General features: G+C 32.3%; 1 protein-coding gene across 1 annotated transcript; it reads left to right on the top strand.

Annotated features, from left to right (window-relative positions):
- Positions 1–285: 285 nt before the first annotated feature.
- On the top strand, positions 286–14,828 carry LOC139492938 (serine-rich adhesin for platelets-like). The gene is made up of 10 exons (XM_071281086.1): positions 286–452; positions 1,124–1,300; positions 3,241–3,288; positions 4,156–4,206; positions 5,595–5,648; positions 6,521–6,604; positions 9,894–11,405; positions 12,894–12,982; positions 13,883–14,114; positions 14,713–14,828. Exons 1-10 carry the CDS (start codon positions 410–412, stop codon positions 14,826–14,828), a joined length of 2,406 nt encoding a protein of 801 aa, XP_071137187.1. The 5' UTR covers positions 286–409.
- The last annotated feature ends 272 nt before the right edge of the window (positions 14,829–15,100 follow it).

The following is a 15,100-nucleotide window of genomic DNA, read 5'->3' as shown; positions in this document are numbered from 1 at the left end:
AGCAGCAGCAGCCATGTTTCTATTTTTTTGTGTGACGTTGAAAGGGTTAATAGGCTTCGATACTTGTCACACTATAAATTGTAACTGATTTGTATGCCCTTTAGGCACTCTGTAAATTGGGAATACAAATGTTCTATTCTATTCTATGTTTGAGCTACCTGCTAGCATTGTTCATTTTTAAATACTGCGCCAGTGTGCCGTAGGTTGATTTCTATCTATTAGCAATGTTGTTTCATAGCAGCCAACGGCCGTTAAAATTCACCTTTTGTGAAACGCCACTGAGATGCAGTTTGCGAATTATTCGGGGCTCTCGGAATTTTTCGCCATTCAAACGATAAACTTTTTGGCGCTTCTTTTAGCAGACGACACAACAGCCCGCACCACTCAAAATCAGTATATTATCATAGAAATGGCCAAGAGGAAGATAAAATCAACATTTTTAATAGATTCAGGTATAATTTGAATTATAATACAAACATATTTACCCTTTCTTCATATGTCCGTCCTCACTGTCATGTTTTCTGTGCATGGACCAGGCACAGGCACGGGTACAAGTCAAATCGGCACCTGGTTAATTCGGCATCTAGTCAAATCGGCACCCATGGATTACAAACATCATACATGATAATAAAACAGAGTAAAACAGTGGAAATAAACTAATATGTGTTATTAGTTTATTTCCAGAAAACAAGGGGTATGGTCAGAGAACCTGTTTTTCGACCTACCTCTATTTCTTACAATTCGATTGCATATCCGTATATAATGACATATTTCAGTTTTCTATAGTTAAAATAACAACTTTTTAAAAATCATTTTGTTCATTTATTATACATGTAGGGTTGGTCGGAAATCTTTTCTTTAAACTGTTTCTCACTCCAGCCCTATCAGAAGTTGCCCCATTTGTATTTGTTGTTTGCTTTGAAAACATGTTTATTCAACTCAATTTTAGCGTACGTAATGAAAAGGAATTTTTGTATTATTGATGACATTCATCATTCAGGTGACCGGAAACACACCTATTAAATATTTTGGCCCAATTACAAAATTTACAAATGCATGAACATATTATTAATGACAATGGACATGTATGTAACTCCTGATATATCATTCTATTTTTTTGTAGATTTTTGGGTTGTTGTGAAATTTATTGATGATGGGTTATTAAGCCTGTTGCGGCTCCAAGAGATAGAAAATTTAGAGAGGACAGAAGATGGGGTCGAAGCCAGTCTAGATGAAGGGGGAAAATGTATGGCACCTTACCAAGGGGAATGGTATGAGGCCAAGATTATAAGGAAGTCTGGTAAGAAAGACAGTATGAGTAAGGCTAAGGTACAGCAAATAAATAACTTTTTTTATAATATATAGGGTCCCTATTAAGCAAGCTATTTCAAATTTAGCCCAGCTATACTGGCAAAAAAATGGAATCTTTATAATTAAAGAAATAATACTGCATCATTAGTACATGGTCGATACAACTAAAAAGGACTGAAATTGCAGTTTAAGTAAGACCCATTCCATGTCTGGACCTGCGTCGATCACCTTCATATTTGGCTAAAAATTGGTTAATTTCAACATGCAACCTATATATGTAGTTGTGATATATAGGGTGGTTATTATAAACAACTGAATAGTGCAATAAAGAATGTGTTGAAATGTTAAAAAAAATCCACATGCAAAAATTCATAGAAAAAAAATGTCAAATCTGCCCCAAAGAGGTGCACATCTTCATTCTGTATTTAAACACTGCACACAGTTTATATCGGTTCAATGCAGTCTAGTTCAGATGACACAAGGCATGGAATATTCACAGCATGTACATGTTTTGATGAAAAATGGCTAAGATATAATAAAACCTTCAAAAATTCACAGAAACCTGATGTGATGATACAACACTCATGTCCCTGCTGGTAATTTTTCAAAGTCCAACCCACACAATTTAAGGATGTAGTCCGGTGAGGTTTTGGATTTTTCATTAAATTTTCTGGCTCCTTTGTTTTTGTCCATCTGACAATTAATACCCATGTTAATTTTTATATGCCCTTCAAAATTTTGACGGGACATATTATGGTATAGAAATGTCCGGTGTCCGTCCGTCTGTCTGTCTGGCGTAAACATGTTGCACCGTAACTTGAGAGCAACTTATCCAAATTTCATGAAACTTAATATAGTTGTTTCTTATGATGGTCAAATGATCTGTATACTTTTTGGTGAAAATAAAATTAAAACTTTTTGAGTTACAGCACTTTGTAACTAAAACAGGGGGGTGTTTTTTTCACATGTCGCACTGTATCTCAAAAACGATTTTTGCTTAAAACTTTACACACTTTTTAGTTATATTAATCTTAAGATCTGTATTCTTTTTGGTGATGATTCAAAATATTGAGTATTTTATAAAAAAAAGGGGGAGGTTTTTTTTTACATGTCGCGCCGTATCTCCAAAATGACTTATGGTTATTGCTTTAAACTTTACACACTTCTTTGTTATATCAATCTTAAGATCTGTATACTTTTTGGTGATGATTTGAAATTTTATTTTTGAGTTTTTGAGTATTTTGTAAAAAAGGGGGAGTTTTTTTTTTACATGTCGCGCTTTACCTCAAAAACAATTTATGATAATTGCTTTAAACTTTACACACTTCTTTGTTATATTAATCTAAAGATCTGTATACTTTTTGGTTTTGATTCAAAATTTTATTTTAGTGATATTTAGTTTTTTGTAAAAAAAAAGAGGGGAAGGGGGGGGGGGGGGTTCACATGTCCCGCCGTATCTGAAAACCAATATATGGTTATTGCTAAAAACTTTCTCGGAAACTATTTATGATTATTGCATTAAACTTCCACACCAGACGTTGGGCGTATCATGCGCTCATGGCGCAGCTGTTTTTTTTTTTATTCGTATAAATTAAACACCCACTTTTCTTTCCATCATATGTTCATAGAAGCTCTTTTTAGCTCATAAAAGGCCATTTACAAAATTTTAGCAGATTGTAGATTTCTTAACTAAGTGATTTTGTTAAAACAAAAGATCTTTGAGCCAGAGATGAGCGACTTTTTTTTAAAAACAAATGATCTTCATTCTTGGTGCTTGAGATTTTGTTAGAACAAAAAACCTTGGAGCTTCATGAAATGCCCAGAGTGACAGTCTCTAAATTCCCTCCTCATTTTTTGCTTAATTATTTATAAGGATTAACAGACGAATTGTATATTTTTTGGGCCTAATATATATTTCATTTTTTTCAGAAGATAAAGAAGATTGTCTGAGGACAAAGAAAGTGTTCTCAGAAAAGGGTATGTAAATTTGAACAATATAATTTACATAATATATATTTATCCCTTGCTTGTTAACTGGTCTAAATTCTGAGTGCACATGCATGGCCACTGGGTTTTCATAAGAAGGTGATACCAATTAAATACTTTTAATATTACTCCTGAAAAACATTTTGGTACCAAATGCAGTGCCTGACACTAGATTTAATTGACAAGTATTGTTTAGATTTTTTAAATTGAAAGAATATGAAAAGTATCCCCTGAAATACCTGTAAACACATTTTGACCTGTAAGCACAGCCACAGGCCATATATAAGGCAATTTTATTTAAGCAACAATTTCTATTTGTCCAAAACAGGTGTATCATGTGCTCTAGGTGCAGCTGATTATTTATTTTGGCCTCGTGTGTTTTGATGTTTTGATACAGCCACAGGCTTAATTCTTAAATTTTTTTAAAGCTGACAGTCAGTTAACAGTTACTGTACCTGTTTTGTACATATTGATAATAAAGGCGAGTAAACACAAAAGCGTCTTGTTTCATATGCTTTACTTAAGAGTCCCAAGATATACAAAGAGATGTCGGCAAGTGACGACGCTGCTGGCATATTGTTACCTAAAATTGGCGGTAAAACAACTTAAGCAAATAAAAGTGTATAAAATACTAAACTGAAGATAATAACAATTTCACAACAGTACCCTTGTCCATATGTACACACAAAATTTGTTTCCATTCTGTGACACTTTAGTTTGCTTTGACCAAATGTTTTCAAATTTAACGCAATGCTTATAACCATAATACACAGATCAAATCAAGTTTGAGTTATACCATTTGAGTGGAAGGGAGCAATCTGTGTCCTTCAAACACATTATTCTTTTATTTTTTTATAGCTAAAGCTGACAAGAAGAATAAAACAGAAACAGAAGGGAAAAAGAAAAATGGTACATGTTAATAGGCCAACATAAATAATATGGGTCATTTCCTGCCACCTGACCAAATCAGGTTTTGCCAAAGAGAGGGGGGGGGGGGGGTGGCGGGGTATTCACTTTTGTTAAAAATGCAATTGTCCAAGACCAAAAATCCAACCCATTCATTTTTTTATGCATAAAAATTGCGACCTGAACATATACTGTGGATTCATTTATTTTCGTGAGTACCAATTTTCATGGATTTTGAAAAAATGGTGTTTTCGTGTATATTTGATTTGGTGGTTTTGCTTATGTCTGCATATAAAATCTTTAGAAAACTCCTACTTCGTTGATTATTTAAAATTGTGGTTCACCTACACCCACAAAATTCATGAAAATTGGTATCCCATGAATATTATTGAATCCACAATATTTAGTCGAAAATTTTCTGGTCCTGTCAAATATTTGGCTGAAATTTTTAATTTTTAGACCAGTCACATATTTAGCCCAAATTTTTGGTCTGGTTATATATTTAGCTAAAAAAAAAACCAAAACTATCTACCTTCCCTATTTTTTTCAAAGATGTAATAGGAAACACACCTATTATTTTTGTCTAAATAAGATGTGGTAATTGATTGCCAATGAGACAATTCTCCATCTAAGTCACAATATATTTAAAGTTCACAATTATAGGTCAAAGTACGGCCTTCAACATGCAGCCTATGCTTACTGAACAACAAGCTATAAAGGGCCCCAAAATGACCATTGTAACACAATTCAAAAAGGAAAACTAACGGTCTAATCTATAAATTACATAACAAGAAATATGAAACATCTATGAAACATACAAAAAAAAAAACAACCACTGAACAACGTGTTCAAAAAGGAAAACTAACTAATCTATTTACAAAACAATACATAACAAGAAATGAGAAACATCTATGAAACATTTATGAAACATACAAAAAAGCAACAACCACTGAACAACGTGTTCAAAAAGGAAAACTAACGGTCTAATCTATTTACATAACAAGAAATGAGAAACATCTATGAAACATACAAAAAAAAACAACAACCACTGAACAACGTGTTCCTCAATTAGGACAGGTGCATATAATATACATATATATTATGCACTATAAAATATTAATTTATAATGGATTTGGGTGACAGGGCATCTGTCGTTTCAGTGTTATGGCACTTGAACCATTTGAATTAAGGCAATTTTCAAATTTTGCATACTAACTCTTGTATGCCTAGATTGATTTCCTTGAAACTTTACATAATTGTTGTGATTAATATTAGGAAGCTCCTTTCTTTTATTTGTTCTAGAGTTACAGTATTTTAACATTTGAATTCCAGTTGAGTGGAGGAGAGCAATCTGAGTCCTTCAAACACATTATTCTTTTATTATTTTATAGCTAAAGCTGACAAGAAGAACAAAACAGAGAAAACAGAAGGGAAACAGAAAACTGGTACGTGTTAGGCTAACAAAAAAATATAATATGTTTGTTTCCTGCCACCTGGCCAAATCAGATTTGTCATTGGGGGGGTCACTTCAGTTAAAAAATGCTACCTGGAATTTCACCTGTTCACATATATTGACCAAGACCACATCCCAACCCATTCGTTTTATTTATACATGAAAATTGCAACCTTATACATGTTATATATTTAGTACAAAATTTTCTGGACCTGTCAAATATTTGTCTGAAATTTCTAGACCAGTCATATATTGTGATGGCTTTCACTAATTTCCATGAAACTTTGGTGAAATGTTTATATCTAGGCTAAACAAAAAAATATTTGCTGTCACATGCTGAAAAAAATAGGGTAGGAAGGTAGAGATTTTTTTTTTACATTGAGTCTATGGGAGCAACATTGTGACTTTAACACTTGCTCAATCAAAAATAGTCAAAAAAACTTTAGGGTAGATAAGGGTACAGTAAACACACAAACTTTTTTTTTGGCCCTTTTGATTGGCCAGGTTATTTTATTAACACAGTATTAGGATTGACGGTAGAAAGCACCCTTGTGATTTAGAAAAAAATGTGTCATGTCGTTTCATTGTGATGGGATTTTAACCATTTGATTTAAGGCAATTTTCACAATTTGCATGCTAACTCTAGTATGCCTACATTGCTTTCCTTCAAACTTTACATAATTGTTGTGAATGGTATTAGAAGGTCCTTTCTTTTATTTGTTCTAGAGTTACAGTACTTTAACAATTTGAATTTAAAGCAATTTTATTGAAGCCACAATTTCTATATGCCCAAAACTGGCGTATCAGGTGCTCTAGGCACAGCTGTTTATTTATTTTGGCCTCATGTGTTGTGATGTATTTCAGAAAAGAAAAAAAAAGAAGTAACAAAAAAAATTGAAAAGAAGAACAAAGTAGAAGAAGTAGATGAAACAAAGAAAAAGAAAAAAGGTTGTGAAATTAATTATTACTGTTAAAGTATACTTTGAATAGGCTAAGGGATATTCTTGGAAAAAAAGTATGGGAGGGTCGTACACAACCACCTTTTATATAAAATTTAATTTTTACATTATTTTTCACAAAATGAAGTGGGCTTTTAGTATTGTGAATGGTGGGTGGGGAACTCCTCATACCAACATTTCCCGAGTGATTTTCACATATTTTAGCTTATATTTTGAAAACTGTAAGACCTAGAGCCTAAATCTAAATTGCAAATTGTTAAGCTAATTCAGATCTACAAAAAAGCTTTGCATGGACTTAATTGTTAGATATTATGTTTAAAAATTATCTCTCTATGATTCTTGTATGATTTGCATATTAGGGAATACATTCATATGATTGGTCAAGAAGGATTCCGGTTGTGGCTCTTGACGTTATTTATTTTTCTACAGACAATTGGACAGTTTTTTTCTAACCAATGTAAACAAGATGGCGGAGATAATAACACATACGGGCTCGACATTGTAGATATTTTTTTAATACTTAGGCCACACCAATTTAATTTCTTGTTCTACAGATTTTTGGACTCCAAAAATTGGGGCGAGCGAGCAATTTGAAAATTTTAATAAAAAAATATTTAATTTGCAAATTTTTGAGGCGAAGCTTGAAAAGTAAAGGCGAGCGATTATAATTTTTTTTTGTAAACATAAAATATAGTAGGTTTTGATAATATTAAAACATGATTTATCAATTGTACTTTAATTTATGAAGTATTTTTCCCTGTTCACCAACATGACCAATAAATAATTGAATAATTAGCTTTGGTATATGTATGTATGCCAATTAATGAGACAATTCTCCATCTAAGTCATATTAATGGGATAAATTGGTTTCATGCTGAATCAAATATTATCACAGACATTGACACAGTGTACTTGGGTGCTTATATGTTTAAAATGGTTATAAATACAGGTTAGACTGTGTTTATAAACAAAAACAAGTGCAAATATCTTTTTATAATATTTACAAAAAAACGGTGCGGGAAATGGACACGATTACATTTCCGGATGCGGGAATATAAAAAAAAAATTTTAAATCTATTATGAAAAAAATAGGTGTGGGCGGGTCCGTCGAACAAGGAATTAAATTGGTGTGGCCTTATCTCCTATTTTAAAGAATTATAAGGATTAAACACTTTTTTAAAGGAATTTGTTGATGTATAAACTGGAACAAGTCACTCACAAACATATCAAAAAAAGTCTGTCAAACTTTTATTAGTTTGAGTGAATAGATCCAGTTTATACACCAATAAATTCTTTTAAAAAGGTCCGAGTACACAGTTATTTCGTAGTGCATTTCTTTTAGACAATAATTGAAAATAAAAAAAATCCCACCTGCGCATTCTCAATAATATTTTTACAGTGTGTTGTACTACTTTTAGGCAAATTATATCACAATTATAGATAACTTCATCAGCTCTACCTCAAAATATGGACAATTTCATGTTGAGGGGGTCTTGAAATCTTTTGACAGCTTCCGAAGTGCTAAATTTTGACCCTTTTCAGCTGGACCTAATCACTACTTTACTTTGTTAGGGACATTAGTACTAAAACAAGTAATTTTTTAAAGTTACTTATATCAGTAATTTTTGTTTTTGAAAATAAAAAAAATACTTAATAGAGTTATTTTAAATTTCAATAAAACATAGACTAAATGAAGTTTTGATGAGTTTTTACATAATTTCATATCATAAAGTTAAGAATTTATTATATTTGAGAGGATTATAGAGATGAAGGGTTACTTTAAAAATTATGACAAAAATATTACTCGAATAAGTTGTTTGATACATTTTTAATAAAATTAGTATTAAAACTTATTTAAGGAACATGCATGTGTACTTGGTTTGGGTTACAAATTATAAATAACTTCAAGTCTTAATCAATTCACAAGTATCTATCAATTTATATCAGTCTACCTTCAAGATTTTGGAGGAAAATGAGAATTTAATTGTCCCAAGATACCAATCTTTGACCAAGAAGCATTGGTATGAAAGATAAGTGCGTCAGAAAGTTAATTAGTGTTTCAGAAAGATTAGATTTAATATTTCAGGGGAAAAATAACCAGATGACTGTGAAAAATTGTTAAACCTAGTAAAATCTGTATTATTGGACACCTATAAAAATAATATTCAGAAAAGTTACTTTTATAAGTAATATTTAAAATAGCCTCGTTTTCAACATTACTTGAATAGGTAATTTTTATTGTTACTTGTTTAAGTAATGCCCCTGACTGTTTACATTAATATTTATGACCCAATTTTTTTTACAGTGTCATTTCACCCCCTACTTTCTATATGAGGAATAAATCATGGAGAAATAAATTTTGAAGGGGTATATAACAAAAATTGGCAAGTAACAAACACACTGTCCACACTAAAGACTTTATTCGTGGACAACGAAAATCAAAGGACGGTAACTGTGTACTCGGACCAAAAGGCGTTTAATCCTATATTAAATGCAGAAATTTGCTGATTTTTTAATATTTTTGCTTGTATCGTGAAAACCATATGACCTAGAGCCAAAAATGAAATTGCAAACTGTTCAACTTATATCAAGATCTACCAAAAGTCTGCAGGGGCAAAATTGTCAAAATTTCCTTGTAGAGTTATCTTTCTTTAAAAACCTAAATTTGTTAATTTTCGCATATTTTTGCAAGTATCTTGAAAACCATAAGACCTAAAGTCACAGTTTAAATTGCACTATTGTTAAGCTATTAAAAAGTCCTTGGGTCAAAATTAATTTCTGGTTTAAGAGTAGTCTCTCTTGAATATTGAAATTCAGTTTGTAACATTTAACCAGGTGAGCGATTCAGGCTCCTTTGAGCCTCTGGTTTCATACTGAAAGGGAGGATAAAAGTCACCGATACAAAGTCAAGGAAAAACAAAGAAAAAGTAATTTTCAATACTTAAATATATCTAAAAAAAACTAAAAAAAAACGCCCACATGAACCTTACAGTTTTATTAGCTCATTCAGTAAAAACAACAGTCGTCTATTAAATTAAACCAACAATTTTGAAATCTTTTTATTCTGAACCTGAGCAGGATGATTGACAGGTACATCCTCAAACTTCTGACATCATCACACAAGAAATGTTATCAGCAAAGCTTTTTACAATTTCCCTTCAACAAAATAGGCCTTGAAGAACATCATGGACCATCTCAAAACCTGTAGACAAATCTTTTTCTAATACCATATTTCTCTGATGATGGACCTCATTTTTATTTTAAAATATTTATTTCAGACATGCTACAAGAGAAGAAAGAGAAGGAAATATCAAGGAAACAGACATTGCACTCAGCAGAGGATTACATATTAAACAATTTAATATGTTCTAGTACTAGTACCAACATTAATTCCTTCCAACCCCCTTACTTTACTATGCCACCTTTCAACTACATCCCCCCACCTATTAGCTCTTCTTCTAATTCTATTGCTCTCACCAGTTCCCTTGGTTCAGCACCTTTTAACTCTATGTCCCGTTCTTACCCTCTCACTAGTTCCCTTGGTTCAGCACCTTTTAACTCTATGTCCCATTCTATTCCTCTCACTAGTTCTCTTGGTTCAGCACCTTTTAACTCTGTGTCTCGTTCTATTCCTCTCACTAGTTCCCTTGGTTCAGCACCTTTCAACTCTATGTCTTGTTCTATTCCTCTAACTAGTTCCCTTGGTTCAGCACCTTTCAACTCTCTGTCTCATTCTATTCCTCTAACTAGTTCCCTTGGTTCAGCACCTTTCAACTCTCTGTATAATTCTATTCCTCTAACTAGTTCCCTTGGTTCAGAACCTTTCAACTCTCTGTCTAATTCTATTCCTCTCACTAGTTCCCTTGGTTCAGCACCTTTTAACTCTCTGTCCCATTCTGTTCCTATCACCAGTTCCCTTGGTTCAGCACCTTTCAACTCTCTGTCTAATTCTATACCTATCACCAGTTCCTTTGGTTCAGCACCTTTCAACTCTCTGTCTAATTCTATACCTATCACCAGTTCCTTTGGTTCAGCACCTTTCAACTCTCTGTCTAATTCTATACCTATCACCAGTTCCTTTGGTTCAGCACCTTTCAACTCTCTGTCTAATTCTATACCTATCACCAGTTCCTTTGGTTCAGCACCTTTCAACTCTCTGTCTGATTCTATTCCTATCACCAGTTCCTTTAGTTCAGCACCTTTCAACTCACTATCTCATTCTATTCCTACGGCAGTTTCTAGTGCAATTTCTCTGAACAATTTTTCAGCCACACCTTTCAGCCCAATTTCTTTAGATCGTTCTACTTTTAGACTTGGTTCTTGTGATATGCCCCCTTCCAGCTTTTGTTCAACTCCTATCCCTCCTCGCTGTTTATTTCCTTCAAATTCAAGCTGTACTACCTCACCTTACACATCACTTCTAACAGATTCACATCTTTCATCCTTAGATACTTGTTCTGCTTACCAGGTGCCATCTTCAACTCCACTTAACTCTTCTTCCCTTCAACAAAATAGGCCTTCAAAAACATGGACCATCTCAAAACCTGTAGACTCTCTGACTCACTCACCACATACTGATCTGTCCACAACTTCTTCCATACTTTCTAACTCTTTTTCTGTTCTCAATACGGAAATACAGGTAAATGACACCTCTTCATTTTCTTGTAAATCTTGTCTTGTGCATGAAAATCAAATACAGAGCCTAAAAACAGCCTTGTCACAGGCAAGAGAGGACTCCTGCAGACTCCATCAAAGAATCAGAGAGTTGGAGGCAATGCAGAATAATAATGGTAAGGCCAAAGAAAAATAAATTTTGGTTTCTCTAACACTACCAGGTCAGTTTAAACCTATCTGGTCAAACTTTTTTTATTGGATTCATAAAAAAACAAAATAAAAAAGTCAATCATATTTAAATGATTAATAGTTGGAAAGTAGAGCAATAACAACATTATATTACAAATCTTTAAAAGCAACATAAACCTTGTTTTGTTTTTTTTGCATTGAATCCAAACAACACAAAATAAAAATTATAAAAAAATAAAATAAATTCCTGGCCTGCCGGATCATGAAATTTTTTCAATGTAAGGAGAAATCAACAATTAGTTTACTTTGTCCTAAGACCATAACATGCATATGTCCATCCCACACTTTTAGCGCTCTCACACCGTAACATTAACTGCAGGCCTTTTTATCAAATTTTAGCAAGGCTTTATAATTATGAAGTTAACAGACCATTTTTGTGGTAGTTATTCCCCTTTGACCATCAATTGCCAATTAGGATTTAGGACAAAATATATTTTTTTACAGAAACAATTACGGTCATTATGTGTTATTGTCTTAAATTATAAACTGTTGGTTTAATAACAATTACTAGCTTCTAACTGTAATGTTTTCCAGTCATAAACACCACACTTAATATTCAATGATAATCCCTAGGGCATAGCTAAATACTGTTTCTGATAAAAAGTTAATCATTGTCAATAGGTGTTACCTGTGTTGCATGCACCAGGTTAATATTTTAATCAATGATTTGAATTTAGACAAATTACTTAATCACTTATGAGGAATACTTTTCTACTTTTAATAAATGTATACGAAAAAATAAGATTTAAGATATAATAAAGCTGAATTTTTGTAAAATTCGTTGAAAATTTATCAATACACAGGGGCAGATCCACCCATTTTATAAGGAGGGTTCCAAACATGACCGATACAAATAAATTGTTATCCCTTTTCAAAACACATATAAATAGAGGAATATTAAAATGCATTTATTAAACCATTTTTGTTAAACAAAGTAATCTGTATCGTGAAACCGGAATTCATTTGTATTTTATAATCAACTTGAAATTTCCAGCTTAGTTTTTAACCTAAAAATTGCAAGTAGCTTAACTGTTTCCAGGGGATTTTACTTATTAAAGAATATTAAAATGATTCAATTTCAATTTATTGTATACAGCAGTCATTCTTTATCGTCTTTACGTCTACAATTTTATGAATTTTAGACTGTAAACTGTCGAACTTTTCAATTAAAATAAAATGAAAAGCTCTGACTTCAACGTTGACAAGTTGTGTCAGTTTTGTAATTGAATTTGATTGATAGAAAACATTTTGACTTTCAATTCAAGCCACTTGAAAATTACCGAAATTGTGTCATAAAATTTCCAGATCCTTGTACTAGAATCCCTACATTCTGCTTAGCAGAAGTGGTAAAATAATAATTTTGTATAAAACTAGTGTATAGAAATCAGTTACAATAAATATTTCATACATTTCAGCCTTGGTTTCATCAACAGATGAACAGACAGACGAAGTCATTGATCACTATACCCCACTTCGGGGTGTAAAAGTTGATTATTCAAATTATGTAAGTTAACAGATTTTGATTTAATCTTTTAAAATATTATCAGAATGATTTTCAATAAGAAGAATTAATGTTCTATTAGAGAAGAATTTTGAAAATAATATTCGCTTTCCTGTATCTTTCCACATTCATGTAGTTGCAAGGACACAAGTTTTTTTTTCTTCTCAATTTTCCAATTCCAAAAATATAATCGAATTTGCTCATCATGTTTATGATAGCTAGAAGTTTAAATAAGGAATGTGTCATGGTAACCAGTACTTCGGACCAGTGACAGGCTGTTTAAGTCTAGGACAGCTGAGGATGAGGAATCCACTGGTCCAAATGTTTGGTGTCAAAATCGTCATAAATAAAAAGCAAACTTGAAATCATCATTACTTTTATTAAATAGAAAAACTATGTCAATGTATATTCTGGAAACTGGCAGGGTATATATGCCATTTTTTTTCCCAAATTGTACCTCAATAATGTTCATTGCAATTTTTTTTTCTGTGACGTAATGACGTAATGCATCATTGAAAAACATAATAGAGGCTCATTAAGGGTAAAAAACAATGAGTTTCCTTAAATTCCATGTTATTTTATGTAACAACACATCAAATAAACATAAGTATTAAAAAAAATGTTTAAATGTGTTAATTGTTATAAAGTATTGTCGACCTGAAAAAAATATTTTTAATGCAAATATTACAAAATGCTTCACATACTCGTATCCCAATGTGGGAAATATATGATTTGGCTATGTTAATTGCATGGTTGAATGTTCTGGAAACACATCAAGGCACGGGTAATCCGTAATATAATTGTAATTCAGTTTTCAGACAGGGTATATGATGTGACATTCCTGGCTTTGGGTCTAAAACCTGAATAACATAATATATACATAATAATGTGTTCTTTTTTAAGGTTATAATTTCATCAGAGGACAATTTACCAAATGGTTACGAGCGCATCACAGATTGTAGTGATGTGGCAGTGCCCCGCAAATGGCTTATTCAAATCCTTGGAGTTTGTAAGGGGAAATCAAGTTCCTACTGTGTTAAAAAGTTCATTGATGGTTTTTTTGAGCCTGAAGAATTTATTCATTTATCAGCATCCAAGGCAGTTGCCACAATGCCAGTAATGAAAGCCATTAGATGTAAGTAAATAATCTGTAAGATTTTATAAATGCAACTTCTTTGAACAACTAAATCAATTCATTATCATAACAGTAATCTCCAAGCCAAGCCCATACATAATTTTCCCCTCTTTTTGCAATAGAGGAGTTATTGAATTCAGCTCTCTGGTCTGAAATTGGTTTCCAGAGCATCAGCTCTCTGGTCTGAAATTGGTTTCCAGAGCATCAGCTCTCTGGTCTGAAATTGGTTTCCAGAGCATGACTTGTGAATGCATTCTTGGATTTTCACAAAACTTAAACAGTAAACAGCTTAATGCATAAAAAAGAAACCTATAATTTGCGGCGAGCTGTATGTCAAAGGTCAAGGTTGGGACCCTTTATGACATTCTCATTGTTACATGTATACATAACTGCATCTATATGCTTCCTATCTTTTGGTGTCCATATACCATATGGAGAATATACTTATAAGACTTATTGTTTAATACAGTTAACAGTTAATTATCTTATTATTTCACTTATTGTTGAATATTTATTGTCAGTCTGTATTTGGACCATTCCTCCTTGTGCTCTTTCCAATTTATTATTGAATTGAATATGCTTCTATTGTTATTTTCAGTATATGCTATAAACAAACTGAGGATGAGGGATGCGGAATTCATGAGTGCTTTAAATTCCAAAATAGGAAGATCAGTTAAAATGGAGAGAAGAATAGTGAAATCATTGAACATTTAAATTGTGTGGCGGGTGGACTTTAATTGACATTGTTTTCTGTACAACAACTTGAATAAGTATAGTTGCAGATTAGGACAAAAAGATGTGTATTTCCTATTTCCCGTAACCCTCCTTATTTTTACATCAATTTTCGTATTCTTTAGTTATTTTTTTGGTATTTTAAATATTAAGAACTGTTAGAAAATGAAGGGATATGGAGTAAATGTACATCAATTCCAAACAGAATCACACAAAATACATTGAAAATATACAAATTATCAATGAACAAGGCT

Source organism: Mytilus edulis, chromosome 10, assembly GCF_963676685.1.
Source record: "Mytilus edulis chromosome 10, xbMytEdul2.2, whole genome shotgun sequence".
Taxonomy (NCBI): Eukaryota; Metazoa; Mollusca; class Bivalvia; order Mytilida; family Mytilidae; genus Mytilus; species Mytilus edulis.
Note: the sequence above shows the minus strand (reverse complement) of the source record. Positions and strands in the feature narration are given on the sequence as shown.